The 12,074-nt window shown below is 31.7% G+C and overlaps 1 protein-coding gene across 6 annotated transcripts in view; it reads left to right on the forward strand.

Annotated features, from left to right (window-relative positions):
* The window catches only part of Stxbp5l (syntaxin binding protein 5L), a 179,963-nt gene that overhangs the window by 95,946 nt on the left and 71,943 nt on the right, over window positions 1–12,074 (forward strand). For all 6 annotated transcript variants that reach the window (XM_042668305.1, XM_042668311.1, XM_042668310.1 and 3 more), the window contains exons 12-14: window positions 2,447–2,519; window positions 8,263–8,410; window positions 9,247–9,314. In XM_042668305.1, the coding sequence (XP_042524239.1) occupies window positions 2,447–2,519; window positions 8,263–8,410; window positions 9,247–9,314 (289 nt within the window). The remainder of the gene's footprint in view (window positions 1–2,446; window positions 2,520–8,262; window positions 8,411–9,246; window positions 9,315–12,074) is intronic.

Raw genomic sequence — 12,074 nt, forward strand, 5'->3', positions numbered from 1 at the left:
TCTATAAGTGAATTAATAAGTCTTTGTTTCACAGAAAATGGGTAAAGGAAGATTGAAGTGTTCATTCATCATAGGTTAAAAGAAGTAGTTTAACTTGATTCAGTGAAATATAAATGAGTCTTATTAACTATTTAAATGTGTTTGAACTATTAAAACAATACATCAAAACTTTAGAAGAGAAAGCCTACAATACACAGCAGTACATAACAGAAAAGTTTCTTACTGCCCTTCTAGATACTAACAATATTACTATATAGTTACATCTATTGGATATAAACATCTTCATATAAATTGTTCCATCTAATCTTTCTAACAACTCAGATTGTCATTATGGCACTATTTCAATGGGTAAAGGTCAAAATAGCTAAAACTAATTTGCATAATATCAAGTGTTTAGTAAATAGACACACATTGAAAAATACTTCTAAGGAAATCTTGCTCACTGGTCATCACAACACAGAGGTACTTCTATAAAGATAAAATGTATGCTGCCACTTTTTCTTTGTTAAGGAACCATAAAATAGATGTAACTTTCTAAAAATTCTCTTTTCAAATTATATTTTTATTATCTTTAAGTAATTGTACAAAGGAGTTTCCATTCAACAAATCAATTTATGAATACAATACATCTTGATTGATGATAAATTTTTTTAGTTTACACATACCAGTGTTTAGCTATTTTATTTTTATATTGTTTAGATCATAACCAAAGATGTTCCTAAACAGAGATAATAAAGAGAAAACATCTAGTCATATCAAATGCATTGTTCTTCACACTGAAGAATAAAATATCAAAGCATTGCATGCGTTTATGGAAAAAATCATAATGAAACCCCTTTGTACAACCAATGTATGCTAATAAAATGGAAAAAATCAATGATGAGAAATGATTTACTAATTGATAACATAAATGTTTTCTTAATACTAAGCTCATTTTACTATTGTTACAGTGAAATGAGCAAAATCTTTTAATCATAATTATATTCAAATATAGTTAATAATTATATAAATCTAAATATCTTATATCTTTAAAAACAATATTAAAAAGCTAAAGGTCAGAAAGGAGGGAAATTTTAGTTTGAAAACAATTTGAATAGCAAACATTATGAAGCAATACATTTGAATAGCAAACATTATGCCAATTCTTTTCTCAGCTTTTTGTTTGTTTGTATGTTGTATTTTCTTTCATATCCATGTAAGTTGTTGAGTAGCTCCAGAGCTTCTCAGGTCTGAAAGCTGTGCAGATTGTCTAGTCTTGTATTTCTGCTTCCCATCTAAAACCTGAATCTTTTAAACAAAATTTTTACCAGATAATTATTGATTTGGTTCAATACTACTTAAACTACCCAGTACAAACTGCTAATGTAATGAAAAAGTGATGGAATTTAGAGTCAGATGATTTGTATTACAGTTTAAACTTAATCATTGACTAATTAGTGACCTGTGTCAGTCTCTTCTTTGGAAGAGTTTTCTTTATAAACCAGAAAAATAACAATGTGTCTAAGCTAATGAAATATTATATACATAAAGTGTTTATCTTATTTTTATTTCTCCCTTGAGAGTAACTCACTGTACTTTTCCCTTATTATTCCTTTATAAATGAAAACAGTCTTTTTCTTGACTTCAACTGAATTCGTGCCTCTCCCTATTCCAAACAGATATCGTGTTCATACTAGTAATTATTCTTTTCATAGCTCCCATTATTTCCTGAGTTCTTAATTTCTTCTGCTTGTGATTTTTAAGTATCCCTAGAATGGAAACTCCATGAGAAAGTCTGTGTCAGTCTTAGTCTCCATATATTTTTTGTTCTTAAAACAATTTCTGCAACATTTAGAAGGAAGAATAGGGGACAAGGAAGGAAAAGGGGAGGGCTAATTAGATTTTAGGCATATAGTAGTCAGTCTGTTAAAAGTATGTTAAAACAGTTTGCACTGAAAGTAAAGTTTTAAGAATAAGTGGTCTTACTTGTGTAGGAAGGCCAAAAGTATGTTAAAACAGTTTGTACTAAAAGTAAAGTTTTAAGAATAAGTGGTCTTACTTTTGTAGGGAGGCCAGTAAGTATCATTTTCCAGAGCAGAGTTATTGCTTTCTAAGTACATCTCCTTTTAGGCATGAAATCAGACCTTGAATACCAGGTTTATGAAAAAATAGGTGACAGCTCCATCCTATTCAAATAATCTATTACTATTAATACATTATTATTAAGATGCATTTAACATTATATTATGCCACTTTTTTCTTTTGCTTTTTTCCTCTAGTATTCCTTACATAAATTTGAGAGACACAAAATATATTTTATTAAACAACTGTTGTTACTTTGGTTTATAATCTAATTTTCTCAAGTCATATAAATAACATTTTTATAGGAAATAAAGAAAATGCTGTTTTGGGATATTTATACAATATACAGTATGAAAACTTTCTGATTTCTTGTTTTTACTTACAGAATTTCAAGAACCTTATGCTGTTGCAGTACTTCTGGAAAAAGATCTCATTGTAGTTGATCTCACCCAAAGCAAGTAAGTTATTTACATATAGCTTGACACTAGTATTTTTAAACTATTTATTATAATTAAAATGTAGGGCCACATTTTATCTAATTGGTACTAGTATTCTTTAGATAATAAGTGTTCTTTATGTAGAAATTGTTTTGCTAAAATTACGGAAATACAGTTTGATTAAATGATGATACCAAAACTAGGAATATTTTGATAACACTGAGAAAATTGAAAAGTAGCACCTGATATTTGGACAGAAGCATTTGAGACTGGGGACACAAAATGCATCACATTTCTGCAATTTTCCTGAAGTAAAAGTAATTGTCATAAGCTGTTCATAAGAAAGAAAAACTGACTAAATGAAAAGGATACCTGATAAACATGTTATTAAGCTACTTTGCAAATAAATATAGAAGACTTCTTAGGGACAGAGATTAAAGCGTTCTTTATGTGGTTTGAAATCAGGACCTCTTGCTTGTTAGGTTGGCAATCTACCAGTTGAGTCGTACCTGCATCCTGTTTTTCTTTGTTGTTGTTATTTTGGAAATGGAATACAGTGAGCTTTTCTGCTTGAACTAAATTTCTCCAGATTTTAATTAACTGAGGCCTTCTTTGATTTACTACTTTCCCTCTTCATCTTCCTTCTTCTCCTTCTCCTTCTTCTTCTTCTTCTTCTTCTTCTCCTCCTCCTCCCCCTCCTCCTCCTCTTCCTCCCCCTCCCCCTCCTCCTCCTCCTCCTCCTCTTCCTCCTTCTCCTCCTCCCCCTCTTCCTCCTCTTCCTCCTCCTCCTTCTTCTTCATGACATAGGCATTTGAAACAAATATAAAATACTTTAGAAGTGCAATTGATTCATTGTTCCCTAGTTAAAATTTTTCATTATAAATAGTGATAGAAATGAAACTAGTTTTCCTTCATTATATGTTCTAGATACACTTGTCTTTAAACCCTTTGTGTATTTAGTAAAATTTTGTATATTCTTTCTCCTCTGCCTGAACAATTTCTTTTTCTTTTTATCCCAATTAACATCTTAGGAATCTCAAACTAGTTATCAGTGCCTTATTAAACAGAAATCCTTCATTACCTATATACTTTGGTTAAGTATACTATTATGAGCTCTCATAGCCTCCATGGTTCTCACTTTATTGCACAGATTTTTCTTTTTAGTGTTAATTATTGTGCTCTTATAAAACTATAGGCTCCACAAAAAAAAATTTCTTCACATGGAGTTAGGCCCTCAATAAATTTTTATTAAATAAATCACAGTCTGATTTCTAATTTCCACATGATTTATAGATTTAAGACCCATGATTCTTCTTTATTTTATACTAATTTATAGTTTATAAAATGTCGATAGGGGTCTTTTTACTATTATCATAACTAAATTCTATCTAGCTTCCCTTTATTATATTAAACTTGATTAAAATTTAAATACATAAGCATATGCTTCATTCTCTAAGAACCTTTAGTACAGTTCTATTAAAATGTTCCTTTCTGAGCTCATTGGTGTTTATGTGTCATGCTTTTTGGGTTCTTCTTATCTAATTGTCTAATGTCTTCCAAGGCCCAATTGCATTTATTTATTTATTTTATTGTGAGAATAGCGTACAGAGGAGTTACAATTACATGGGCAAGATAACGAGTACATTTCTTATCAAGCATTGTTGCCTCCTCTTTGTTTCCCCTTCCTATCCCTTCCTATACTCCCCTCTCCCCCCACCTGATCCTCCCCTCACCCTCCATCAAAGTTGTAAAGTTCCTTTTTTGACATAACGACTTGTACATCTCATTGCTGCAATGGATCCACCTGTATCCCTATTTAAACGATTTGTTTTTTCCCTTCCCCTCCACAAATTATACCAACATCAAATATAGTGAAAGCATGGGTTATACCATGGGGGAAGGACATATAAAACAACAAAGAAATCATCTTATAAAATATGTTAGAAACAATTTCATGAAAGGAAAAAAAAGCAAAAAACATTTGAATACTTATCTTGGGGTCATTCCCCTAACATCAATTTATCTGACCTTTTCTGCTTGACTCAGAAATATACTAGTTATTGCAAATAAGGGAAACCATGACCAAGGCCCAATTTCTTTAGCACATACATTTATACTTTCACTTAAATCATGTGTAACATAATTTACTATATTATATATTTATTCTTATGTTTTGAATTAGGTTATTCATATAACTTGACATTTTACTTTCAAGTTTTACTCTAATATTTTACCTTATTGCTTTACCTTAATATTTTAAATTTTTACATGAAATTCCCTTTTCATTAACATTATTTGAAATTTAGCATGACAAAACTGTGGATATATTCTCTTTTCCTACAGTTACCTCTCAGCCATATTGAACTTATTTATACAAGTTGTAATTATGAAGACTTTTTCAAGTATCCTTCTCCCCTTCATTTATTTCCTTTTACTCCTCAATGTGAAATAAGGTTTATCATGTACAATTTTATACTCTTCTTGGTTTCTTGGATTCTTTTCTACTTCTATAGCAATGAGCTTGTAATATTATATCTAAATACTTCAGTAGATTTTTAATTACTTCTCTTCAGAATCTTTAGGCCATTGTCTGATGTGTAGCTGGCAAATATATTCTCCCATTCTATAGGCTGTCTTTTTAGCTGTTCTTTGCCTTCCAGAAACTTTTTTTAGTTTGATGCACATCCATTTATCAAGACTTTCTATGATTTGCTGTCTCAGAAAGTTTCTACCTGTGCCCCAGAGACCTAATGTTTCCCCTACTCTTTCCTGTAAGTTTCATGGTTTCAGGTCTTAAATTGAGGTCTTTAATCCATTTTGAATTGATGCTGATATAAGGTGATATATAGAGAGATTAAGTTCCAGTTTTCTTCATGTGTTTTACCAGCACTGTTTATGTCTTTCTTCCAGCCTATGTTTTTGGCTCCCTTATTGAATATTAAATAACTATAGTTCTGTGGGTTTATTTCTGGGTCTTCTGTTCCATTGGTCTTCAGGTCTATTTTGTGCTAGTACTAAGATATTTTCATTATTATGACTCTGTAATCGAATTTGAAGTTTGGTATTCTGTTTACTAGGATTGCTTTTGATATTTGGAATGTTTTGTTGTCCCATATGAATTTTTGGATTGTTTTCTCTATCTCATTGGGATTTTGATGGGTATTTCACTGTAGTTGTATATTGCTTTGGGCAGTATTGCCATTTTCATTATGTTAAGTCTTCCAATTCAGGAGCATGGAAGGTCTCTCTATTTTCTTAAATCTTCTTCAATTTCTTTCTTTAACATTTTTAAGTTTTCACTATAGAGTTTCCTCACATCTTTGGTTAAGTCCCGAATATACAGAGAACTTAAATTAGACCCTCAAAACACCACAATTAATAAATGGGATAATGAGCTAAAGAAGATCATCTCAGAAGTAAAACCGGCCAGTAGGTACATGAAGAAATGCTCGATATATTGTCCACAAAGGAAATGAAAATAAAAACAACATTGAGATTCTAGCTCATTGAGTTAGAATGGCCATTATCAAGAAAACAAACAATAACAGATGCTAATAAAGATGTGGCCAAAGGGAACCTTAATACATTGTTGGTAAGAATATGAACTTGTTCAACCACTCTGGAAAGCAATGTGGAGGTTCCTCAAAAATTTAAACATAGAAAAAAATTTAAACATAGAACTCCCTATGATTCAACAATTACATTCCTGGGCATTTACCCAAAAGATTACAAACGAGGATACAATAAAGCCACCAACACAATCATGATTATTGCAGCATGATAGCCAAGGTATGGAATCAGCCCAGAGGCATCTCAATGGACAAAGTGATATATTTGTGATACACACACACACACACACACACACACACACACACACACACACACACACACGCCATGGAATTTTACTCATCCATTACAAAGGATGATATTCTACCATTTATTAAGAAATGGAAAGACTTGGAGAAATTATATTAAGTGAATAAGTCAGGACCAGAGACACAAAAGATTTATATTTTCTCTTATATGTAGATGCTGGATTTAGTTTACAAACTCATGAGTAAATACATTGGGTGGTATGCAAGTGTATACAACTGTATTAACTGAAATACAATAGATTCCAAGGAAATCTCAAATAGTGTAGTTCCTTAGAAAGCCAAATCAAAGCTCATCAAAATAAAACACCAGGAAATGATTACTCTAAAGTGTGGAGTAGAGATAAATGATGAGAAGAGAAGGAAAATGCAGACAACAATCCAATGCATATACTACAAAATTAAGAAGGCTGAGGGAAGCAGTAGATAGGGGAGATATCGATGAGAATGTTTAAGGGGATGACATTATATTCATAAACTGCTTTGTTAAATGACAGCCCTTAAATGTATAAAATTATCTTAAAGATAATTTAAAATGGGAAAAAATCTTTAATGTCCATTCCTCTTTGACTATAGACTAACGTGATTTTTCCCAAATATTTCCATTACACTATTTGCCTTTTCAAGTGCCTATCATTGTTACATCTTGCTGTTATCACATTCTAAGATGTAGATATGGTCTTTAAAGTGATTAGTTCATTTTACTCCTAACTCTGATCTCAGAAATGTTAATAACTTATATTCCATAACAAACAATTTCTGATCTATCCAGTTTAACCTATTTGTCACTTACTAAACATGAGTTGCTTTTTTCCCACTTAATTTTTCATATACAACTATTCTTATTTGGGATACCATACCCTATGCAGTGTTTCAGTTTGGTAGAAAGAAAACTGTTGCCAAGGATACTCCAAACCATCCATATAATATATTCTCTGGCAATTGAACTTGAATGCCTAATTAAGCTCCTAGTAATATCCTGAGAAAATTATTTGTAACAATTGCAGCCTTTCTGCAATAAAATATCATTGTATCAGATGTAAAGTGATCACACAGACTTAGAACAAATATGTCATAAAATATTAATTTCCCTATGTACCTAGTATATAAGAATTTCTCAATATAATGACTAAGTTAAATTATTTGATGCTGTATTCATAGTTTTTAAAATTATAGTAGAGAATATAAGAAGTTAACTGCATCTACCTATAGCCTTCATTCCAAGTATGATCTCAAGTTTATGTAAGAAATGATCTGTAAATAATAAATAATACATTCACACCCTACACAGTACATACATCAGTTATTCCTGCAAAAAGTTTAAAAATTTACCTATATAATGTCTTCCTTTGAGAAACATATCAAAAGCTATATTTAATATTTATAATCATGTTATATGAATTTAATTAAAATACCTACTTGATATAATTTTTAGTAAATTGGACCTATGTAATATTTTCAAGTTAATATACTATATATTAGTTAAATGCTTTGTATATACATGGGTTATATGTGATTAGCGCCATGAGTCTGAAGTCTGTAAAGAAAATGAATTTATTTTAGGAAATTTCCTCCATTATTAATGGAATCTATTAATTCTATAGATAATATTAAAAGATAAGTCTTTAGATAACAACATTAAAAATAACATTCTATTCAATGTTCGTTCTATAGCTAACAAAATTAAAAGGAACATTCTATTCAAATTACTCTTATTTTATGGTACTGAAAAATAATTAGATGAAGTTTATTTATAATTTATAGTAACAGTTGTAGAAACAAATTTGTAATTTGTATAATTTATAGAAACATTCTAGGTCTTACTTTATGATAATTAATGTTTTTATCTTTGTAAAATGACACTAATATAATATACTGTCTCCATCTATTAGTTTTCCAATTTTTGAAAATCCATATCCCATGGACATTCATGAATCACCAGTTACATGCACAGCATATTTTGCCGATTGCCCTCCAGATTTGATTCTAGTACTCTATTCTATAGGAGTCAAACATAAAAAACAAGGATACAGTAATAAGGTAAGGGCATATTCATATATAAGTATATATGATCATACTTGTCCCGTTTTTTTTGACTTTCCATATAGAGGATTTGCACTAAATTTCTGTTAAGTCATAGCCTGGTATTATTAAACATATAACTTATGAAATTCAGAATTTCCTAAGTGTTATAAAAGTTTCAGTCTGCAAGAATATATATTTCTTATGAATTCTGTATATAATTATATGCTTAGATATATTATCTGACATGATCATTTGTTTATAACATGTATACTTTAATGTATTAGAATCATAAAATGTAACATTTAATTATTTTAGATGAAGAGTGATATGTTAAGAAATTCAAGTTTTGTGCTTGGTCATTTATTAATAAGTGGTTTAGAACATAAAATAATAAATCATTTATTAATAATATAAAATTTCTTTTTAAAATATTTCATAATAGGTTCAAATATTTATAATTACCAAAGTCCATCTATTCTTATTTCTATGCTATTGATATGGTTAACTCTAGAACCACTACTTATTTCTTTGATAAATACAATCACAATAATTTGGTGGCATACAGATTATTTCACTGACACATTACATTTATACAGTTAACATTTCTTTGAACTGTTTGTGGATTTGATGAAAATGGTTAACACTACTTTTAATGTGAACAGAATTTTGTATTTAGGGAGGTATTTGTTTAATGGAGGATTTTTTAAAGATAATTATGTGTTTTCATTCTTGACTTTAATAGCAACTTAATTTTAAGTTAGTGTTTTATCATTTTAAAATATTTTCATTCTGAATTATTCTAACAAGAAAAGTACAGTACATATATATTCTTTATTGATAAATCTATTTAGGAGTGGCCAATCAGTGGAGGAGCTTGGAACCTTGGAGCACAAACATATCCAGAAATTATTATTACTGGGTAAGTGAAATGTTTTCAGTTTGTTAACAAAATGATACTAGTTAAGTATTGATGTATTGATACTTTTATGTAATTGTGTTTCCATGGTGACTAACAGCTTAAAAGTAAAAATACAAGACATAACTTGTATCCAAAAATTTTAACCTTGATAAAATACATCAAAGAAACAGAATGATGAGGCTTATATCTGCAAAAGATAGTCACAGAGGACTCAAGATTCTCATAATTGTGAGAGGAAAGACTTCTTGTAGTAATCATAAAATATTAACTTTAGGAAGGCCTTTGCCAACTCTTGATTCCTGCTGGGTTTAAGAGTCTCATTGATTTATCTCTATTGTTTTGATTTGAATATGAAATGTCCTCTATTTATTTATGTGTTGAATTGTTCCTAGGTGGTGGCAATAGTTTGGAAGATGGTAGAGACTTTAAGTAGTCAGGCCTAACTGGAGGAAGAAGCTCTCTAGTTGCATGTTTTCAAAGATTATATGTAGTTCTATTCCTTTCTTTCTCTCTCCTATCCAACATGAAGTGGATAGCTTCTGTCACATGTTCTTATGGCCATAATTTGTGAGCTACCCTGTGTTCTACGATGGCCTCCTTGATGTGACAGATAGAAACTTCTGAAACTGTGAACAAATAACCCTTTTGTTCAATAGTTTGTCAAGTATTTTGCCTCTGTGATAAAAAAGTCTAATATACCTTCTAAGTGGTTAAAATAAACTTCAAAATTTATACTAACAAATATCAGTACTTTAAATAGTAATCTACTTTATATTCAGTTACTAAGAATAAAAAGATACAGCTAAAGGTAAATATGAAATCTAAAAGACAATTAAAGAGTTAATGGGAAGATGTACTATAAGTAAATATACTATTCTCTAGTCTTTCCATAAATTACAACTAAAATCCTGTATGTTATGTGTAAGACAGACGAAGGATGACTGGGAAAAGGAAAGAGATATCAGACTGTTAGGACTGTAAATCCCAGAGAACAGTGGGTGGTGAGTTCCTTAGGTTTTCTTTCTGCTTGATATAGAACAGAAGAAGCTGGCAACCTGAAACTATGAATGGGCCCAGACATAAAACAAAGAAAAGCTAACTCTCTTTACCCAAAGAATTAGGAAAGAGCCATAGTACTAAGACAGAACTTTTACAATATAATCTATTTGAGTTAAACAACACACACACACACACACACACACACACACACACACAAACAAAACTATATTACCAACCCAATGTACTATGGCAAAGGCCAATTTGGCAACTTAAAACTTTCCCTGTTATTGGGCTGTCATGAGGTCTTTCACCATATTTAGTGTTAATGAAGGAAGAATAGGGAGCTGAGATTTTTTTTTTAGCTGGCTAAAACTCGGTGTCAGTTGAAACCATATAAGGACCATCTTGCTACTACCTTCTAGTAATGGGGATTCATGACTTCCCGTGTCAGTGGAAGCCAAATAAGGCAGGAAAGAGCAGGCTTAAGAAAGTATTCAAGAAAATAATGGCCAAAAGTTTACCAAATTTAGCAAAAGATGTAAACCTACGAGTCCAGATATTGAGCAAACCTGTAGAAATCCACACCAAGATACACTGTGGTCATACTTCTGTTTTTTTGTTTTTTTGGGGGGGTCCGGTCGTGTGCCAGAACTCTGGGCCTGGGTGCTGTCCCTCAGCTCTTCAGCTCAAGGCTAGCGCTCTACCACTTGAGCCACAGCGCCACTTCCGGCTTTTTTCTTTTTGCTTATGTGGTGCTGAGGAATCGAACCCAGGGCCTCAGGCATGCAAGGCAAGCGCTCTACCACTGAGCCACCTTCCCAGCCCCGTGGTCAGACTTCTGAACACTAAACACTAACAAAAAAAAAATTGAAAGTCACAAAAGAGAAAAGGCCCCTTATGTATACAACCAAACCAATATGCTTAATGACAAATTTTTAGGGTCTTCAACTTGTTGGCCAACTTCTCTACCATTTGAGCCACTCCACCAGCCCTTTTTACTTTATTTTTCAGGTAGAGTACCTACAACTATAGGCATTAATTATAAGCATTAATTACCACATCAGGTTAGTGATTGAGATGGGGTCTCACTAAACTTTTGCCCAAGTGAGATTTGAACTGTGATTTTTTAAGCGAATTTCCACCTCTAAGAAGCTAGGATTACAGGTGTGAGCTACTTCACCCAACTATAAATCATTTTTAATTTATAATAATTTTAATTCATAATAAAACTTGAAAGATAAGAGTAAATGATTGCTAAGTGGCAAAAAAGTTTTGATGTCATCAGCATCCCAGGAACACTCCAGTAACTGGACAATATGGATCCATGGTCTCTGGAATGGAAGCTTTTGTGCAGAAGCACCAATGAATGGACTATACCAGAGGTCCAGGAATTGCCATTCAGTGCACTGGGTGCATATGACATAAAGTTTGCCCTGAAACCACTGTATGGTACCACCAGTAAGTGTACTATCACTTAACAGGTAAAACAGTAAGAGAAACAGAAGGTTGTAGACCCACATAAATACAAACCTGGAGGATAGTGCTACCAGCTGGAGCTTCATCTAAGAAATCCAAGTGGTGAAAATCTAAGCAGTGGGTTGGGAAGAACAGCATAACACCTTCCAACACAGAAAAAAAAAACTTCTACTAGAGCAACAACAACCTCAGACTACAAGTTGGTGTGAAGAAGCATCAGCTTACACATTTAGTGAAAACTATGTGTGATTGGGTGGGTTGTGGGGGGAAGAAAGGGGGAGTTGA

This window comes from Dipodomys spectabilis, unplaced genomic scaffold (genome assembly GCF_019054845.1).
Source record: "Dipodomys spectabilis isolate Male_0828 unplaced genomic scaffold, ASM1905484v1 ptg000017l, whole genome shotgun sequence".
NCBI lineage: Eukaryota > Metazoa > Chordata > Mammalia > Rodentia > Heteromyidae > Dipodomys > Dipodomys spectabilis.